This window comes from Chelonia mydas, chromosome 2, assembly GCF_015237465.2.
Source record: "Chelonia mydas isolate rCheMyd1 chromosome 2, rCheMyd1.pri.v2, whole genome shotgun sequence".
Lineage (NCBI taxonomy): Eukaryota > Metazoa > Chordata > Testudines > Cheloniidae > Chelonia > Chelonia mydas.
This window is the reverse complement of record NC_057850.1, coordinates 233,552,325-233,574,308: the sequence shown is the minus strand read 5'-3', so window position 1 is coordinate 233,574,308 and position 21,984 is coordinate 233,552,325. Positions and strand designations below refer to the sequence as shown.

General features: G+C 43.4%; 1 protein-coding gene and 1 long non-coding RNA gene across 2 annotated transcripts in view; one reads left to right on the top strand and one right to left on the bottom strand.

The window, feature by feature from the left end:
- NRP1 (neuropilin 1) overlaps window positions 1-13,303 on the top strand; it is a 133,008-nt gene extending 119,705 nt beyond the window's left edge. The window contains 5 exon segments of the mRNA XM_037890966.2: window positions 5,592-5,866; window positions 6,359-6,452; window positions 8,342-8,398; window positions 9,632-9,889; window positions 9,892-13,303. Of these exon segments, the coding sequence (XP_037746894.1) occupies window positions 5,592-5,866; window positions 6,359-6,452; window positions 8,342-8,398; window positions 9,632-9,889; window positions 9,892-9,941 (734 nt within the window). The 3' untranslated portion in view covers window positions 9,942-13,303.
- LOC119565422 lies at window positions 11,167-18,603 on the bottom strand. Its single transcript, XR_005224080.2, has 2 exons — window positions 16,499-18,603; window positions 11,167-14,937 (listed from the first exon to the last, which is right to left on the bottom strand). It is a non-coding gene; the product is annotated as an uncharacterized LOC119565422 (long non-coding RNA).
- Between the last annotated feature and the right edge of the window lie 3,381 nt (window positions 18,604-21,984).

Here is a 21,984-nt window from a genome sequence, read left to right as displayed (position 1 = left end):
GCACCTCACATGGTATCCCCCTCTTCATACATGGTTCTTCCAGAAATAATATCTCAAGGAACTGATTGGCTGATCCTGAGGAACCCCTTTCCCAGAAGTGCCTCCCAACTCGGGCTTCGGCATAGCAGGATCATAGATACACAGATGAGTACCAGAGACAGGAGGGCATTTCATGACCTGCACATCTTTAGTTTTAGTGTTCGCTTTTTCATATGTGTAGTCTAATTAAATGTGCTAGAGATGAATTTCCCCTTTCCACTTCTGCAGCCCCTTTGCCTAATGAGAATGACAAGGAAATTAGATAAAATTGGACTCCTTAAATTCTGAGACACTTTCAATTGAATCTTGAGACAAGTACAGTAGTTTTAGAAAAAAAACTTAAAATACTTTGACTATAAATGGCACTGTACAAATAAATGGCATCAAATTAACTAAACGCAGTTAGCTGAAATGAAGGCTGTAATGGTGGAAAAATTGATGCAAAGTAAAGTTAAATGGTTCAATAAGATCTGACATTGAAAGGAGGTTAAAAGCTACGTTAGCCAGAGACTGACAAAATCTAAAAGGCATGCATAAGTAAAGCTCTAATTAAGACAACGAAGACAGAGTTCCTGACCCAGCACTGCAATAATATTCTGGAAATGAGAAATATCTGCACTTTGCTACCAAAGATTATAGAGGCTGAACTTGTCTTCAGTCAAGAGCTGAAGAAATGATATTTCTTAAATGAGATTTTGTTGTTCCTACCAAGCTCTGCTATTACAGGGACCTTTTTATTTCCAGTATCTAGCTTTGAGAAGTTTCCAAAGCAGTATCTTAAAGCCCCTTTTCCTCCCTCCTACTGCAACACACAAAAATTTCCTAAATTTCCTCTCTGACTCAAAGGTGGTCTCCCCCTGCCTTACTTGCCCCCCACTCAGCAGCAGCTACAAAATGGATATGTAGGCAGATTACTAGCAAGCAGTTTGGCTGCACAGAACTGCAGTGATCGACAAGCTGACCAGTATCTGAAGTCACTAAAGTTAGGCAATTGTTCTTCCAGAGTTCTTTATATATTATGGAAGAGAAATTATTAACCATTTTGAGTCACATTCTGCTCTCATTTGCACATGTATAAATCTGGAGTAACTCCCCTGAAGTCATGTTTACTTCAACAGCGCCCTCCCTGAAGCAATTGCTTTAAGACCACAAGGCCTGCCTCACATGACTTCAGCATACACATGTGGTATGAGGCCTCACATGGTTATATTTGGACTGACTTCTTCCCAACCTAGTCAGTCAGCCTAACTCTTCAGTCATTTCTCTTCTCCCCCCGCCCCTCGGATTTCCTTATCACCACCCTGTAGGCACACTTGCACATGTATATGTTGCAGTCTGAACAGAATGGAGGGCTGGGAGGAACATTCAGGTACAGAAACCCTTGCCTGAGAAGCTGAACAGAACTTTATTGCAGTAAAACGGAAAGAATCACATAATTTTCATCCTGGCTCCAGTGCAGAGCTCTTCCAAACCTTGATCTATCCTGCATCCCCTTTGGACTGGGTATCTGACTGAACAATGATTAGTCTAATAAAGCAGAAACACCCCCATTTCACATTAGAGAGGCCAGTTCTCTCGCCTCTACTGCCTTTAGCTCCTGGCTCCCACTCCTCTCTTCTTTCTTCCTTCAGCTTTTACTGTCTCCTCCCTCGCATACTTCCCAGAGTGGCATGGCTGGTCAGCCCCCATTGGCCCAGTTTGGAACACATTACAACACCTCAACAAAACACTCAAATGAACGTTGTTCTAAAGGTACTTTAGGGCAGTGCTACTCAAGCTATCTGATGTGGGGGACCGGCAATTTTTTTTTCCAATGTGCACGCAGACCGTTAGTTGATGGCTCGCGGACCAGCACTGGTCCGCGGACCATCACTTTGAGTAGCACTGCTTTAAGGTATTAATATCACTACACTGTACAGAAATAAACACCAATCCTGAAAATATAGCCTTGTTCTTCCATAGCCTTATGTTACATACAACCCTTGCTTTTTTTCTTTTCTTTTGTTTAAACACTGGATGTGTGCGTGGACAGATATTACCTAATTTAGAATTCAGGTGTTATATACCTTTATTGTTCCTTTTCTCCCTCCTACATTCAAAATTACTTAGTTCTAATGAGAGTAAAATGCCATTTGCATCGCTTCATATGCAGAAATACATCTGCAATCACAATGCATTGTTACCTGATCTCGGGATGAGTCTTATGTCCTGCCATCTGAGATGTTTGTAGAAATCTATTGTAGAGTTTTAAGGATTATGGACCAGATCCTTGGTTGGTGTAAATGGACATAGCTGCACTGACTTCCATAGAGATTTTCTGATTTACACTAGCATAAGGTCTTGTCTTATAACTGGTTTCAGAGTAGCAGCCGTGTTAGTCTGTATTCGCAAAAAGAAAAGGAGAACTTGTGGCACCTTAGAGACTAACCAATTTATTTGAGCATAAGCTTTTGTGAGCTACAGCTCACTTCATCGGATGCATTCAGTGGAAAAAACAGTGGGGAGATTTATATACACAGAGAACATGAAAAATGGGTGTTATCATACACACTGTAAGGAGAGTGATCACTTAAGATGAGCTATTACCAGCAGGAGAGCGGGGGGTGGGGACCTTTTGTAGTGATAATCAAGGTGGGCCATTTCCAGTAGTTGACAAGAACATCTGAGGAACGGGGGGGGGGGGGCGGGAATAAACATGGGGAAATAGTTTTACTTTGTGTAATGACCCATCCACTCCCAGTCTCTCTTCAAGCCTAAGTTAATTGCATCCAGTTTGCAAATTAATTCCAATTCAGCAGTCTCTCATTGGAGTCTGTTTCTGAAGTCTTTTTGTTGTAATATTGCGACTTTTAGTTCTGTAATCGAGTGACCAGGGAGATCGAAGTGTTCTCCGACTGGTTTATGAATGTTATAATTCTTGACATCTGATTTGTGTCCATTTATTCTTTTACGTAGAGACTGTTCAGTTTGACCAATGTACATGGCAAAAGGGCATTGCTGGCACATGATGGCATATATCACTTTGTCCTCACCCATAACTATTTCACGTTTGGGGACAATGTATACCTTCAAACCAGCGGCACTGCTATGGGTACCCGCACAGCCCCACAGTATGCCAACATTTTTATGGCTGACTTAGAACATCACTTCCTCAGCTCTCGTCCCCTAACGCCCCTACTCTACTTGCGCTATATTGATGACATCTTCATCGTCTGGACCCACGGAAAAGAAGCTCTTGAGGAATTCCACCATGATTTCAACAATTTCCATCCCACCATCAACCTCAGCCTGGACCAGTCCACACAAGAGATCCACTTCCTGGACACTACGGTGTTAATAAGCGATGGTCACATAAACACCACCCTATACCGGAAACCTACTGACCGCTGTTCCTACCTACATGCCTCCAGCTTTCACCAGATCACACCACACGATCCATTGTCTACAGCCAAGCTCTACGATACAACCGCATTTGCTCCAACCCCTCAGACAGAGACAAACACCTACAAGATCTCTATCAAGCATTCTTACAACTACAATACTCACCTGCTGAAGTGAAGAAACAGATTGACAGAGCCAGAAGTCACCTACTACAGGACAGGCCCAACAAAGAAAATAACAGAACGCCACTAGCCATCACCTTCAGCCCCCAACTAAAACCTCTCCAATGCATCATCAAGGATCTACAACCTATCCTGAAGGACGACCCATCACTCTCACAGATCTTGGGAGACAGGCCAGTCCTTGCTTACAGACAGCCCCCCAGCTTGAAGCAAATACTCACCAGCAACCACATACCACACAACAGAACCACTAACCCAGGAACCTATCCTTGCAACAAAGCCCGTTGCCAACTGTGTCCACATATCTATTCAGGGGACACCATGATAGGGCCTAATCACATCAGCCACACTGTCAGAGGCTCATTCACCTGCACATCTACCAATGTGATATATGCCATCATGTGCCAGCAATGCCCCTCTGCCATGTACATTGGTCAAACTGAACAGTCTCTACGTAAAAGAATAAATGGACACAAATCAGATGTCAAGAATTATAACATTCATAAACCAGTCGGAGAACACTTCAATCTCTCTGGTCACTCGATTACAGACCTAAAAGTCGCAATATTACAACAAAAAGACTTCAAAAACAGACTCCAATGAGAGACTGCTGAATTGGAATTAATTTGCAAACTGGATGCAATTAACTTAGGCTTGAATAGAGACTGGGAGTGGATGGGTCATTACACAAAGTAAAACTATTTCCCCATGTTTATTTCCCCCCACACACACGCACACACTGTTCCTCAGACGTTCTTGTCAACTGCTGGAAATGGCCCACATTGATTATCACTACAAAAGCTTTTCTTCGCCCCCTCCCCCTGCTCTCCTGCTGGTATTAGCTCATCTTAAGTGATCACTCTCCTTACAGTGTGTATGATAACACCCATTGTTCATGTTTTCTGTGTATATAAATCTCCCCACTGTATTTTCCACTGAATGCATCCAATGAAGTGAGCTGTAGCTCACAAAAGCTTATGCTCAAATAAATTGGTTAGTCTCTAAGGTGCCACAAGTACTCCTTTTCTTTTTGTCTTATAACTGTACTGTATATGAACTATAAACTAATCTTAGTTGGATGGAAATTAAATATAATCCTTTGTTGGATGGACATTATGAGAAACATACTGGTGTAATTTTGTTACCCAAACTGAACAAAATTTCCACATTCTTCTCACTTAAAGTCATTAAAGATGGGATTCCTGAAGGAGCCTAAGGGAGTTAGGCACCCAAATCCCAGGACACCTAACTCACTTGCATGCTTTGGAAATCCCAGCACATTCTTGGTGTTTTGGGAGAGTGTTTCACACAAATATATTGAATCAAAATTCATCCCTGAAATCAGTCGAGTAATTCCAGAGATTAATTTGTCCAGCCATTATTTATTGTGGTTCAGCTTTACATAGAAATCACTTCTGCAGCAATGTTTGTATTTCAGTTCCTGTCTAACCATGGCAATTCAAAATGGTTTTATACTTCTATGTTCATTCCTTCCTAAAAAATATAAACACTGCACAATTTGAAAAGAGTTAAAATAGTCCTTCACACAATAATTGTAGGGCAAGCCAAGGTGTATTTATATCTAGATTGGTGCACCATGGATGTCTCTTGTCAGTAGGCATACACTGAAAAACAGAACACTCATTGTAATGAGCATGTTTTAGTCTCCTTTCCTGGGCAATTGTGAATGACCTCTGCATGCCTTAGCAGTGAACATCAACCATGATGCTACAGTTCAGTTCGCTATCAGACTTATACATGATCATGGTGAATTACAGAAAGTCATTAGCTGTGATTTACAACCAAAAGAAGTTATTGCTAATGTATCATTTTTAAAAATTCCCCAGGTAAATACTCCACCTACCTTAACAGTGTGACTCTTGACAGATAAATCTGGAAGAGGATAGAGTGATTTGGAGTATTTTGGTCTGTTAGACTAACAAAAAATGAAACTTGGTCACTGTTTCTAACACACTATTATTGTGACAGCAGGAGATGGCAATTTCATTTACTCACAAGCTGATGAAAACCAGAAAGGCAAGGTTGCACGGCTGCTAAGCCCTGTGATTTACTCTCAGAACTCTGCACACTGCATGACTTTCTGGTATCATATGTCTGGGCCCCATGTTGGCACCTTGAAGATCAAACTGAGATACCAGAAGCCAGATGAATATGATCAGGTTCTGTGGACACTGAGTGGACATCAGGGGAACAGCTGGAAAGAAGGACGTGTCCTTCTTCACAAGTCTGTGAAACATTATCAGGTAAGATTGGTTGGATTTGTTCTGGGGCAACAGAGTCAAGGTCTGAGAGATTGTGCCGGCTATATTTCATATGAGATGGTAGAAAATGTCAAGGAACAATTTTTGTAGATACTATTGTAGCTGCATGTGGGATGTTATTGCCATGACAATAACAGCAGTGGCATATTTCATGGGATTCTAGATGACAGGAATACAAGCAGTTTGTTGCAGAAGACTAGCTGAACTGCTTTACCAACCATTTGTCACCTTGATAAAGTTTCAACCTTACTACATCTATTGTTCTCAATTTAAAAGTCTTTAGAAAAGGTGTGAAATTACATAATGCAATATTGGTATGCAACAAATATTGACCAAAACCAAGCAAAGTACATGTACATGTGACATCATGCGAACTTAAGCTGGATGCTTTTTTAAAGAACTGTTCGAGAATTCCTGAACAAAGTTATTGGGCATTAACAGTAAAGCCAATGTGAAATTATCTAATTTTGCCAGGTGGTTGTCGAGGGAGAAATTGGAAAAGGACATGGAGGAATTGCTGTAGATGACATTAATATTGACAACCACATAGCACAAGAGGATTGCCAAAGTAAGTATGACTGGAAGAAACCACAAAAGTCTCATCCAGAACACTATTCATCCTGCTCTGATAGCTGTTGTTTTGCTAAGGGCTATATCATGCAATGGATTGATTTATTGATTATAGTGAGAGTTTTGCACTCTGAACAAGGTCATGATGTGGCCTACTGCCTCAGTCTTTACTCAGGCAAAACTCCCAATAAAGTCAAGGACTGCAGGATCAGGGCCAAAATGATGCATGCCACCATCTTGGATGAAATAATTCTGAAATACCAACCCCTAACTGCGGATAGCATTCCAAGATGAGGCAACCATCTAATTACAGAAGACAGAAATTAAAAGACCTTTTAGATCATCATGTTGCTAATCTTTTTAAGTCCCTTAATATCTTTCTTTGTTCTAATTGATTTTCAGAATTCCAACCAATTTAGTTAATCAGTGAATTTCGTGAACATGCTACTTACTCCCTCTACTAGATCATTAGTGGCTATATTGTATCAGACTGATCCTCACAATGATCCCAGCCCAGCCCCACTAATCACCTTCCCCAAAGCTTAATGCATTTATCATTACCATTTATTTACAGTATTTTAGTCAGTTTTCAAAACACACACTAAATGTTCTTATCTCTGCCAATATGAATTAATATTTATGATAGGATTTTGCAAAGCACTGTATCACATGCTTTATGAAAACCCAGATAGATCACATCTGCCGTGTTCCTTTCATCCGCTAAATCTGTAATTCAGCATTGGTTGTGACCTGATTCCCCTAACTACCACCTTCTAGATGTGTGGAACATTGAGTGTTGTAAGAACATGGTACATTCAGCCTCTCAGTGGGAAAGATGGATATTTATATCTGGGACCATCTGGGCAGTTCAGACCTTTAATTCCTGATCAGTCTCTAGTTACTCCATAATAACTCTATGGGTAGAGCATACTGCAGTTACTCTGGCAGCAATCCCAGCTGTACACCAAGAGTAAAGTCCTGCCGCCACCCTGTTGTCTTTAAGTGTCTTATGTAATGATTCTACCATAGGGGATGGGGAATAGAATCCAAGACCTTCAGCCCCAGTTTCTGTCATTTGGCTAACACCATCACCTACAGTAAACTCTTATCCTCTTTGTCCACTAGCAGGGGACAAAACTCAGCCAGCATGTTGCACATACATGCAGTAAATCCACTGTGGCTTCTCTGCAGGAGGATGGGGCAGGATTTGAAGAAACTACCCACTCCCTACATAGTGTGGAATCCAGCTGTGTGGGGCACCCTGCATGCTGTCATACACTGGTTGTTTAGGATAATCCAGTTCCTCCAGCAACCTCCCCCATGTTAAGCAGGACATTAAGACCATAAGCCAACCTATAGAGCATCTCCTGTCCCACACACTTGGCTGTGTCGGGGAGGATAATTCCCTAGTTACACCCCCTCCCCCCAGTTGAGTTACTCAGGCTGGATGCTGGTCAAGGGATTTGGACCTCTGAGTTCAAATCAAGAGCCTGATCCTGCAACCCTTACTTACACAAGTAGCCCCATTGCAGTCAGTGGTACTACTCTTGTTATTACTACTTCTCTGATTAAGGGTTACAGGATTGGACACCAAAATTGTAAATAGAATGAATGAGATGCTAATTTCTCATACTGATTTCTCTTTCCCAGACATGGAAAACCCCTGCTGATAACTCTAAAACTGTGCCAAGATTGGGCGGAGGGGAGTTTTTAAACCTTTCTTTTTTCTCTGTTAATTTTCAAAGCTCCAACGTAATGAACAGCTCTGTCAAGCTGACATAATGATGCTCTGACACAGAAAAATCTGCAATACCATTATTGTCAGCATGATAGTCAATCAGTGTTTGTAACCCTAATAATCAATGTCATTTCTCTTTGCTTCATTAGAATCAACTGATGTGGAGAATGAAATAGACGAAGACGACCCAGAAATTAATCAAACAGGTAAAAATGGTCTTGTTGTTAAAATAGAATAAATTAAAAGGCGCATTTTCATGTGAATTTGAGTATTTATTATCATCCCATTTACTAAATAAAATTATATAATGATATACAGTATTGAATATTTATGATTTATCTGTAGATGCCATTTATATTTTGCAAAATGTAAAATATATCTAATATATTTAAAGAGGTTTTAAGTAGGTATAAATAATAAAAATCCATCAGATTGTAAAGAACAGTAGCATAAAGCTACTCATTCTAAAGCTCACCATATAAAGCAAACCTGGTTAGAATTTTTTTGTCTGTAAGTGATCTCCAGTGCTGAAGGAAATAGTATAATGTATGTTCATGCCATACCCAGGTAATTACGCTCAAAAGTCTCCTGGCTAATAATTTCTCTCAGTGCACTGAAAATGTAACTTTATGACCAATCGACCAAAGCAGTGCAGTTTTCTCCAGCAGTAATAATGATAGTTCTAAATATATCGATCACTCAACATATTCATTAAAGATATCATAATTGTCACATTAACCTGATAAAAAAATAGCCCCAATATGTTCATAGTTTGCAGTCAAAGAGGCAAATCCTGCTTCCACTGAATTCAATAGAAATGTTACTATTGACTGAATGGAAGCAAGATTAACCCAGAGAATGCTTTCAGTTTTTACTGTAAAGTTAGCAGGTTTTATAGCCTCATCGTATCTCTGTAATAAATCCAGATAGAGATGGGGGAAGTCATTGTGCCATCAACTGAATATTTTACATAAGGAGGTAGAACAAGTTCATCTGTAAAGTGCTTTTTCCCCTGTACCTGTCTCAGGGCCTGATTCTGATCTCTGGAAGCCAAAGTAGTCACATTTAATAAAATGACAGAATACTGGCAAAGGGCCTCAGGTGAACACTACCTTCTTGACACCTGATACCAGTGACTCCCACTGCCTCGCTCAAATTCTGAAGCAGAAGAATAATACCCTAAATGAGCCACAGCAAACTCAGAGATAAGAGTCGAACTTGAACTAGTATCTGGGCCATACTGTAGTTTTTACCTATAAATTATTGCACTAAAGAAATTGGGTTTTCAAACGATGCATCGATTTTTGTCAAAATCTAGACATTCTTCCTCCAAACCTCACCTCCATTCCCAAAGAAACCAGTGCATTCTTAGCCTGAGTTGCATATACTCATTCTTATACTCAGTCCTGTGAATGCTGCAATTATTTATTCCATTTCAGGGTTTACTCCTCAGAATCGTGAGAATGAAGACCACTACAATGATAATGTCGCCAGGAAGCAAGGCAATGTGCTGAAGACCCTAGACCCCATTCTTATTACTATTATAGCCATGAGTGCACTTGGGGTGCTTTTAGGAGCCATCTGTGGAGTTGTCCTGTACTGTGCCTGTTGGCACAATGGAATGTCAGACAGGAACTTATCTGCACTGGAGAATTACAATTTTGAACTTGTGGATGGTGTAAAATTGAAAAAAGATAAACTAAACACACAGAATTCTTATTCGGAAGCATGAAAGTAAAAAGCAACTAAAGAAGTTTCAAGAGAATTGGAATGGAAGGACATATTGTGATTGTGCTGGGGAACTGTCGATCTTCTTTTACTGTATAGGCTGAAAAGTGCGTTGATAACGCTGAGCCAAGCTTTTCTCAGGAGCTTCAATGAGTGTAACTGATAAACATGGACAACAATCTGTGTTAACAATCTGAATCATGTACAGTCTGCTTTTCCTGTTGGTTTTATTTGGAATAATCTAATGCTGGTGTTGAGACCAAGTATGATTGACTTATAGTTCATTTTGTCTTTCTTTTTCTCCTTCTCTGTTTTTCTTTTATGGATAGTTTTATTTTTATTGTGCAAAATCCGAGATGCTGTCACAAAGTGTATTCAGTGGGGTCCTTTTGATGGACATGCTGTCTGTAGCTCAGTGCCCAGAAAATATTGGAGTAATGGCAATTTAGTGGACTCCTGCACCTGTATTTTGTGTATAATTGCTCGTGTTGTGTGTAGGCAAAAAAGGATTAGGGTGTTTTTGAAAAGTACTGTAGCATCAGTACTGATATAGTGTGTCAGCTCTGTTTACGAAGCAATACGGTCAAATTTTATTGATGTTTTTCAGTGTTGTACTAAACTTCGTGCTTGTGAATTCCATACAAGAATATGTGCCATCATCAGACACAACTGGCAACCGAGTGTACTGCCCAGAATCTAAACAAAAAGTCCTTGGCACTGACTAGTGTATGTCCTCTCAAGTGCCTTTTTGTTTGTACTGCTTCTCATTGTGTTAACATTAACTACAGCTCTGTTTCCCTCCCGTTAAAGCCCTTGTCTTTAATCATATTCTGGTGGCTCATTGACTAAAAAGAAAGTATATTTTAGTGTAAGAAAGTAGCCTCGGAAAGGCAAGGGCTAATCATATTTGACAAATTAGCTTGATTGTTCTGCTTTCTGTATTTCAATTTCATGTCTCTTGACCCTTTTGTATAAAGCTGCAATATTCCCTTTTATTGTTCTTTCATATAGAATGTATTTTCAAATGTAAACTCTCTCTTTCTCTCTCTCTTTCTCTCTGAGTAGATTGCATAAGCATATGCCATTGTAAAGAAATGAAAACTGCAGCTTTAACTTGCTGGTAATGGCAAAGGATTTTACTAGACTTTGTGTTAAAAAAAATAAGGGAAAATTCGTAACCCTCCAAAGTCGAACTTTGGGTTTCTTGTTAACAGCATAAAGTGACAGTATCTTTTTTCCTTAGTCATGAAACATGTATTTTACCCAATCCAAGATGCCTATTAATAGATAGTTACAGATGTGAAAATGATTAAGAATTTCCTTATTGAAAGATTGCCTCCAAAACAAGAAACATTCCCCTCCCCTGGTTCTGTTCTCCCCTTGAAGTGTGTATGTATTCATGCTAATCAGGGTTTCTCATGGGTACTGCGGACAGAATAAGATCCCACACTGTACATAGAACATGAACATTTAGGCCAGGTTATATAAAATGGTGTCCAGGCCTTTTGGCTATTGGCTACAAGTGAGTAAGCAGCACTCTTTATAGGGTGTATTGCTTCTTTGTACCCTCAGCTTTTTGGATAGATACAGCTGGTTGAATAATGTAAACAAATATTCACAGATAATGTGTTTGATGATTGATGTGACAAATTTGTCAAATAAATTGTTCAGCAAATAATATTCAGCCACTTAGGCAGCTGGTCCAACAAGGTAAGAAGAAATGAGTTACTGAGGGCAAGATTGTCACTGCCCTTTGGTATCCAGGTAGGGGAGTAAGGGTCTGTGAGAACTATCCCCACAGCCCTTTCATGGCCTGGCTGATCACCACTGCAGATGAAAGTGTGAAATCAGCTTCTTGCACAAGCAAGTGTGTGGGGAGTGGGGCAAGAGGGATGGAAGTGGGCAGAACTTTGATACCACATGCCCCTAATATACCAACCAGTGGATTTATTTCAACACAAAGGTTTTTGGGGGAAGTGAGTCTCAGTAAAGCACTGCAGTGATTTGCTTCCTCCTTGGAGCAAAGTGGAACCAGGGAAATAATTGTGATTTTTAGGATGCATAGTTCTTTCCCCGAGCTGCTTCCATAGGACAGCTATGCAGTATCTCTATGCAGGGCTAGGACTAAGTACGCTCTCAATCTAGCCCTGAATAATTTAAGTGATAAATGTAATCAATATTCATCAGATAAATGGTTCCAGGTATATTATTCAACCAGTCCTAATGATAGACCAGAAAGTCTTACAGAAAATCCACGTGTATCCTTGTAACAGGGCAGTGGGGATGAGAAAGTTTAACTATTTTACAATAAGACAAAATAGAAAAAAAACTATTAGTTGCTAATACTATGAACTCCTTCAGGAACATAAGAAAAAGACAGAAAACCTTCAAAAGGTAGAGACTTAGGATGAAATCCTGCCCTTATTCAAATCACTGGCAAAACTCCCATTGATTCCAATGCGGCCAGGATTTTTATCCATCATGTCCAACTCATACAGTAATCTAACCATATTGGTATCAAGGCAGCTAGTTAATTATCCCAAAGAAGATTGTTTTTCAAAATTGTTTTCACTGCACTTGTATCACAGTAGTGCAATTTAATTGCATTAGGGTCTGTTCTTCCTTAGATAAGAAAATGTACATTCCATTAACCTACATGCATGTATTGCCTTATAAAAGAAATCCAAATTTGGGGGGCCTGATCCAAAGTCTTTCCAGTAATTTCAATGGATTTTGGATCAACTCCTGGTCTTGGTCTAATCTGAATGGAAAAACTTGTTAAGAAACAAAAAAGAATACATCTCCCTTGGGTATCCAGCCCTTATTATCAAAATAAGAATATAGCACTGATGATTTGATTTCTCTGAAGGTGTTGGAATGAAAGTTGCCCTTCAATAAAGGAAAAATGATACTGCAACTTTACATTGAAAAAGTATCTTGCACTGATAAATATATTTAAAAAATTATATGTTTATAAAGTTATTAATTTGTAAAGGCAGTGTTACAAAATGTTCAGTTTATATTGTTTTAGATTGTTTCATAATTTTAAAGTGTAAAATAACATATTTTTTTCTTTATTGAAAAACTATAAAAATCTTCTGTAGTAAAATGATTTCATTTTACTGGTATATTATTCCTTCATGTTTTGTACCATCATAAAATTTTGTGCAAATTTTTTTTACAGAAATTTTTATTTTCTATGACAATATGACACTTGTAAATTGTTGTTTCAAATGAACAGTGAAGCCTTAACTTTAAATGACATTTGTATTCTCAGTCACTGAGTAGCATAAAAACCACATAGAACTGAACTGTAACTTAAAATTTCCAAACTATGACTACTACATTCCAAAGAAACAGTTGAATTAAACATTTTCATAAAATATCCCATATCTGATGCCTTTTATTATGCCTAGATGGATTGTTTTTAAAATAGCTTGTCTTTTTAATATCTTGTAACAAGCACAATATAGTAATAGAGTCTCATTTGCTAGAAGAGAAAATCACTGCTTAGAATAAAATGATGAGACACAATATTTTGCTAGGCTCAATCTACATTAACTGAAATTGAACTCATAAGAACCCCAAGGCTGCCACCATTAGTCACGAGAGCGAAATTCACCCCTTTGCAGAAATCCAGCACAGGGAATATGCACCACTTAAGGTCTATGGCCTTGGTCCTGCAGCCTGATTTGCGCAGGTGGATCCAAACACCCAAGGCAAAATTCCTTTTAAATCAACGGTCCTACCCAGGTACAGTGTTCTGCTTACGCAGCTCAGATTGCAGAATCAGGGCCTAGGGGATTATTCATCTAAATGCAGATTACTTATATGAGTAAATGTTGCAAGAGCAGGCTCTCAGGGCCCAATCCTGCAATCATTGTGGTGCTGAACTTCCACTGATTTCAGTGCAAATTTTGAGTACAAATCGCCTACAGGAATAGCAATGTTGTCAAGTAGTTTGGGCCCGGACCTTACATAAATTGCAAGTTGCATATTCTATTAGCTAAGCCCTTTACATTATATTTACCCACGTTTCTTTTTAATATTGTTCAATTTTAAACTTTCTAAAAGCCCTATTCTTATTTTAAGTTGCATACATAAACAAGTTCATGGTCTTCAATTGTTTATATACATTTTTCTTTATCTACTTTACCACCATAGGTGGAAAACTTCACAGAAATTATTACTCACAATGCTGATGATTATAATGATTGATCAGGAAGCACTGATCAGGATGGATGTTGTGACTTGCTGTATAAAATGTGAGATGCTGCTGTGGAGATATGCCCATGCATGGTATTGCTTTCTGCCCAGGCCTGGAGTTGCTCACAAGAACTATTTGGAAAAGCAGGTTTCAGAATAATCAGCAAACCCAGATTCCTCATAATTCATTTTATTTCACTGTTGCAGATGGAGATGAGGTGGTGTGAAGAATACAGCTACAGAATTAGTCCATCTAGGGTCACTTTTAGGGAAGTGGAGAAACAGTTCTGAGTTCAGATTGACAGAAATTTGTCTTTCCTTCATTTACTGGAAATGAATTAGCCTAGAATCTAATGGATCCTTAACACTAGCCCTTCAGTCTTGCATACAGCATACATATGGGTTGGACTGACCTAATACATTGTCGGGGAACACGTTTTGACAGCCCAATCAGTCTTTGCAGAATTTAGGCTTTCATTTAAAAAAATAATTTCTAATCCTTTTGGGTGCAAAGAAAACCTTCCAAATGATAGACAGGTAGAAACAATAGAGGTGTTAGCTGCAGCTATTCATTGATAGGAGAAGCCCAGTGGTGACAATCTAAATGTCAGCACTGGTAACTTTGTCCGTGTTCGTAACTGTAGCAGCAAGATTCAGTGATTCTGGGAGCTTGAGCAGACTTTGGGATTCTGGGGTGGAGATGGGAATAGAGTACCAGTACATTTTTCCTCCAACACAGCCAGTGTCCAGGAATTTCACCATGCAGTTCCCATTGCTAAGAAAAGCAATACACAGCTAAACTCCTGCACATCTTGAAAAACACAAAGATCAAAATCAAAGGAATTCATGCACTTTCACTTAAACACAAAAATCCCACCATGTCCCTTCATTTTATTTTCTCAAAACCCCTAATCATTGTTATCAAGGCTGATTCCCCAGTCTGGCACTTTGAGTGCAGAACATGGGGGCCCGCAAGGATTCTAAAAATTAATACTGGCCACTCCAGGCTTGTATTAAACTCCCAAGGTTACAGCTTTTCTCTGTCCTTGGATGGGTAGATGCTGCCACCAGATAAATGCAAAAACCCCTTTGAGAACCCAGGAAGGCGCACTTGGGAATTCCTTCCTGTGGGGCACCCTCAAGCCCTTTCACCTCCCCGCCAGGGGAGAGCTGAGAAAGAAAACAAAGGAAATCAGCTGTTGCCACCGGCTAATTAAACAACATGTGCACAAACCTCTTAGGACATAAAATCCAATCCTGTTCTTAAAAAAGGTAAATTTTATTTAAAACAAAAAGAAAGAAAATACATTTGAAAACTCAGGCGATTGCTAGATTTAAAAAACACACTTACAAAAATTCAGCATCAAGAATAACCTTCTTGAGGTCCAGCTTAAAGGTTACAAGCAACACAAAAGCATTTGGGGTTAGCACAGAGGAGTCCACAAGCCATAAAGAAATAAACAGAGATAAACCTAACTGGTCTTCCTAGACATTTCCTGATCTAATTACATATCTGCGGTTTCAAGTGGGTAGTTTCTAGGTATGATTCAGATGATTTTTCATACCTGGCCCCAAGCTTCTTACAGCATAGTTCCAGCCCTGCCTCTGCTTCACCCCGAGAACAACAGACAGACAGACAAAAGGGAAGTTTTTTCCCAATTTTAAGAAGTTCTAGCCTTCCCATTGGCTCTTTTGGTCAGGTGACCACTCCCTTCCTTTTACCTCTGCTTTTTAACCCTTTACAGGTAAAGGAAGTAGAGAACAACTAAGAAGAGGGATTTTATAGCTAACTGGCTGGCTGGGTCCAGGCCTCCGTGGGGGGGGGCAGGAGCAGGCTTGGGGGGAAGGGAGGAAACCGCACCCCGGCACGAGCCAGCAGTGCGAGTGGGTTGGAGCCAGGTTGCTCCACTTCCTGCTGCCTGGTGAGTGCAGGGTGGGCCCGACCCCGCACTCACGGGGCAGCGGGAAGTGGAGTGACCCAGCCCCAGCCCACTCCGCTCTGCTCCCCTGGCTCCCAGCCTTGCGACTTGGGGGGCTGGGGGGAACTGCCCCCCAGCACTCACCAGCGGCATGGAACAGGCTGGGACCGGGTCGCTGCACTTACCGCCCAACCCCTGCTACAGTCCTCAGGGGAAGGGGTGGGGTGGGGCTGGGGCGGAGCAGGGGTGGGAAGAGGCGAGGCTGGGGCGGAAGTCGGGGGGCCATGGGGAAGAGATGGAGCAGGGGCTGGTGCCCTTCGCAGCTGCATACTTTGCATATGGTAAGGACGGCCCTGGCCCCATTCCTACAAAACCTGCTCAAGCTTTGTGTGCAGAGAGGTGCATTGCACCCTGAAGTACACCAATAAGCCCCATTAATGTTATATGACTTACCACAAACAACAAGAGGGAGGCCACTGTAAAGCATGCAACTCATCCAGTACCCAGTGTACATAGCTGATGTCCAATGGCATGATTTTAATTTTAGAGCTTTGTAATCATACTAAAGTATGGTACACATTTAAAACTTCAGCTCTTTCATGTCATTTCCTTTATCCACTATCTTTTAAAATACTGCAAACTCACTGTTTACATCAACTCTTGTTCCAAGTACTGTACATTCAATTGTCTTTGTGCAACTCTAACTGCTTTTGTCTAGTACAGTACTTTCCTATTTTTCCTCAGTGTTCTTATCTTCATACTCCATTGTAAGGTTTACATAACTGGAATTTCTGTTCAGTTTCATTCCTAACTAGTCAGGGTTAAAAGGAACATCTATATTTAGGCTCTTAGAGAGTACATTTTCACTAGTACTGTTTTAAAGCTGATCCTTCTCTGTGTTTTCTTATGTATAACTAGTCTATTTTTCTCTTCCATTCTTCACTTCCAAGTTGCCCGAAGTCAGAATGTTGAAACTGGTTTCAACTATCAGATAAATGTTAATTTTAGTAGCACCGCTAATATTTGATCCCAGAAGTCCAACTAGTTTCAGTTCCAGTTTCCTAATTAACCTGTTCTTTAAAATACATTATGCCTAGCAGCAAATTGGCTCAAGGAGCAATAATTTATCAGCTCTTTAATTTCTTCTTCTTCTTTTGTACTACCTCAAGACATCCATGACAATTTTGTTATCTACAATTGTTAGCTAAACTATAACAATATATTTTCTGTATTGGGAATATTTTATATAGCGCTTTTATTTGCCCATTAGTCCTCCTACATTATCTAATAGCTCTATTACAGTAGATCAGTTCACAATATACACCTCTGTTCTTACAGTCATACCCCATCAAACTGTAATCTTATCTAACTACTGATAGACTATATCAATATCTTAATTGAAAATCTGACTAAAAATCCTCTGGCATTTTTCACAAGTCAATTGGGTCTTATCATGCATCCAAACCTAATTCTATCTTGAGTAATTATATTCTGCCCACCTATAATTACCCCCTACAGTTTTTAATCACCTCTGAGGTCTTTAATTCCTATCCTAAATCATTGTGCAACATTACTGTTATTACTGTTACTCTTAGAGTTATTGTGTTTCACACCAGAGTGACTGCACTTTAGAAATGGGAGAAGTGGCTTCTATAGAAAAATCACTGTTCTTGATAATCAATGGAGAACCTTCAGCACCCAGCATGGAAGGGTCAGGAAGATTTAGACAGGACATGCAGTTTGGGTAGGGATTGTCATCAGCTGTCTGAGATGCTAGGTACATATTCAAGGTGACTAGCCCTTCCTTACATCGCAGGGACTACACTCTTATTTTTAGTGCACTAGCTCACAGGTATGTCTCCTTGAGCTGGGAATCAGCCCTTCAGCTCAAAGGTAGATGTACACAACAGAGGGCTGGAGGGTTTTAGCAATTAAGATGGCATTCAGCCAAGGGGCTTGTCTTAACAGGCATGGCATGTGACAGCTGAGAGGAGGTTTTTCAGAGAACTCGCATGTTCCGCTTCTCCACTCCTTCTTCCATAACAATATCAAGATGCCCCAATTTTCCATTTTGAGAATCTGAGCCACTGTATGCACCACAAAAATCATGATGGCAATTGCCACGGTCTGAATGGGCATGGAGACTGGAATATCCCCCTGACTCCAAGACGTGGCCCTTCCAGCACGAGGTTATGGGGAGGGAGGAGTATGAAAAAAAGCTTGTATTGCTGCTATCTACACCTGTTTTGTGGATATTATTAATAAAGGAATCTAGTCTCCAGGACTGTCAATCATGAGCATTATATTCCCATGGCTGAAAAACCATTCCCACAAAGTAGTTATCAGCGGTTCACAGTCATGCTGGAAGGGCATAATGAGTGGGGTCCCGCACTCAATTCTGTTCAGTTCTGTTCAATATCTTCATCAATGATTTAGGTAATGGCATAGAGAGTATAATTATAGGATTATAGGAGTATAAATATAGAGTATAATTGTAGGATTAGAATTCAAAATGATCTGGACAAACTGGAGAAATGGTCTGAAGTAAATAGGATGAAATTCAATAAGGACAAATGCAAAATACTCCACTTAGGAAGGAACAATCAGTTGCACACATACAAAATGGGAAATGACTGTCTCGGAAGGAGTACTGCGGAAAGGGAACTGGGGGTCATAGTGAACAACAAGCTAAATATGAGTCAACGGTGTAACACTGTTGCAAAAAAAGCAAATATCATTCTGGGATTTTGTAGGGAGCCAGGGTGGCTCCCCTCCGAACCAGAGGGTAAAGAGCCACCCTCTGGGCCTGAGTGGGCGGGGCCAGGCCAAGCTTCCACCAATCCCCGGAAGGGAAAGGGTGGGGCAGGAAGTACAAAGGGCGGGGCCCTCTGCCCAGTGAGGAGAGCACCAGGGAGGGAGACAGACACAGGCGGCTGGCTGCTCCCTCATGATCCTGCTGCTGACCCAGGCGAAGCCCTGGGCAAGGAGGAGCCTTACCGGGGGGAACGCCTGTGGCAACCAGGGCTGCCGGCCGCTGAATATCCGGAGGAACCGGGGCTGCCCGCAGCGGATTATCCGGAGGAACTGGAGCTGCCCGTAGCGGATTAACCGGAGGAGATGGAGGTTCCGGAGCTGCCCGCAGCGGAATACCCGGAGGAAATGGAGGGACCGGAGCGACCCGCCTGAGAGAGACCGGGTAGGAAGTAGCCCAGGGGCCCAGCTACACTGTGGGGTGGGTGTGTTTGGTCAGCGGGTGCGGATTGCCCCGCTGACCCAGCGGCGGGACCTTCGCCTCCCACCACTGTCAGGGCCCTGGGCTGGAACGCAGTGAAGTTCGGTGGGCCTGCGTTCCCCTACCCCAGCGCTCCCCTGCCTGAGGGGTGCACTATTGACTCTTGCCGGCGCTCCCCTGCCTGAGGGGCGCGCTATTGACTCTTGCCGGCGCTCCCCTGCCTGAGGGGCGCGCTATTGACTCTTGCCGGCGCTCCCCTGCCTGAGGGGCGCGCTATTGACTCTTGCCGGCGCTCCCCTGCCTGAGGGGCGCGCTACTGACTCCGGCCGGTGCACCTCCCCGCTAATTCCCCAACGCCCGGGACGTGGGGCCGAGGCCTGCCACGGAGGCCATTGCTCTCCATCGCCCCTAGGGGCTCGGAGGACCGACCGACACCTGTCACAAGTGGTGGAGAATGCGGGCAGGCGATCCCAACCCCTGCAGAAAGGGGTGAGTGCGAGGGCGCCTCTGAAGCTCCCCTACTGGAAAGATGGAGATAGAAAGGCTTATCAAGTTCCTAGCTGAGAGCCAGCAACAGCAGCAGCACCAACTCGTGCAACAGCTGGGCGCCCACCAGCAACAGTTGCTCCAAACCCTGGGGGCTCAGCACCAGGAACAACAAACCCAGTGCTTCCAGCGGCTTGCAACCCTGTGGTCGGGCCATGGTGGCGCTCAACCGGAGCGGGCAACCACCCCGACCCCTCCCGCCCCACCGATCCCTCTGGCCAAGATGGGGCCTGAGGATGACCCGGAAGCCTACCTAGTGACTTTTGAGCAGATGGCCTCAGTGGCTGGTTGGGCGTCTGACCAATGGGCAACACTCCTCGCCCCGTATCTGACGGGGCTAGCCCAGAAGGCTTATCGTGGGCTCCCAGATGATGAGGTCCACATTTATGCTCGAGTGAAAGCGGCTATCTTGGATGCCTTCGACATTACCCCAGAAACCTTCCGGCGACGGTTTCGGGAAAAGGTCTACCCACCGGGCGCGAGACCCCGGGCAGTGGCCCAGGAATTGAAGGACGCGGGTACCAGATGGCTCCAACCCGAGCGTCGAACCGCAGCTGAGGTGACCGAACAGGTCATCCTCGAGCAATTCGTGCACATCCTCCCACCCCAGGGGAGGGCTTGGGTGTTAAGGCACCGGCCCCAAAGCCTGAGCTCGGCCATCGCGCTTATGGAGGACTTTCTCGAGGCTGAGGCCCCGATAGGACCGGCCGCCCGCCCCTCAAACCCTGGACCCAATGCACCGAAACTTGAACGGAGGGGGCCCACCTCCCAAACCAACGCACCCCACCATACCTGACGGCCAGAAGGCGGCAGAACCGAGTTTTCCCGACGGCCCGAGTCAGCACCACACTCCGGCCCTGGACGCTTAACCCGACCACCAGGCCCCAGCCCTCTCTGCGGCCCCACTGGTGCCCCCATGCGGGCGGCGTGCCCAGAGGTAGGACCTTGTTTTCGATGTGGCGAGTAGGGGCATCTGCAACGGGGCTGTCCTGCAATGGACTGCAACTTTGGCCTGGTGTGCGCCGGGGAGCGACGGGCCCATCTGCCCTCTGTGGCCAAACTGACAGCTCCCATGGAAGTCGCCGGGGTCCCCGTGGTGGGTCTAGTCGATTCGGGCTGTGGGCAGACCCTTGTCCGCCAGGCGCTCTTCTCGGACCCCCAGCGGACCGTCAGGGAAGTGCGGATTCAGTGCATCCACGGAGATGTAATATCGTACCTCACGGTGCGGGTCCCCATGACGGTGCATGGAGTAACGCAGTTAATGAATGTGGCGGTGGCGTCATCCCTCGCCTATCCAGTGATCCTGGGCTGGGACTGGCCAGACTTCGTCGAGGTGCTACAATCCCTACCCACCAAAGAGGCGTTCGAGGGAGCCCCGCCTGAGAAGAGGACAGGACCTGACTCGAGCTCCGACCCTGGAGCGGAACCAGGCCCCACCCCGGGCAGGAGGGCCTGGAAATGGTGGGTCCCCCTCCTGAGCTGGTGGACTTTAGCTGAGATCAAAGGGAGGATCCTACGTTCCGGTTTGCCTACGAGCAGTTGGCCCGGGTGGATGGTGAGGTCGTGGAGGCGCAACGCACCACCCAGTGGCCCAGGTTTGAACTCAACCACGAACGGCTCTACCGCCTTGACCGAGACCCCTAGACCCAAGAGGTCCGGACCCAACTCGTGGTCCCCCGCATCCATTGTCGGTCTGTCCTGAAGCTGGCACATGACATCCCGGCTGCCGGCCATTTAGGGCAGGAAAAAACTGTGGCCAGGGTCCTGGCCAGGTTCTTCTGGCCTGGCGTCCACCGTGAGGTGAAGGAGTATTGCGCGTCGTGCCCAGACTGCCAACATGCAGCCCCGGCCGGGGTACGGAAGGCCCCTCTGGTCCCGTTACCAGTCGTAGGTGTGCCATTTGAGTGGGTAGCAATGGACCTGGTCGGGCCGTTCCCAAAAAGCAAGGCGGGCCATCAATACATCCTCATCCTGATGGACTACACCACCCGCTTCCCGGAGGCCATCCCCTTAAGAAGTATCACCGCCCGCACTATCGCTGCGGAGCTCATGAAGATCTTCGCAAGGGTGGGCCTCCCACGGGAGATCCTCACTGATCAAGGGACCAACTTCACATCTAAGCTGTTCCGTCAGGTATGTGCCCTATTGGGGATTAAGAAAT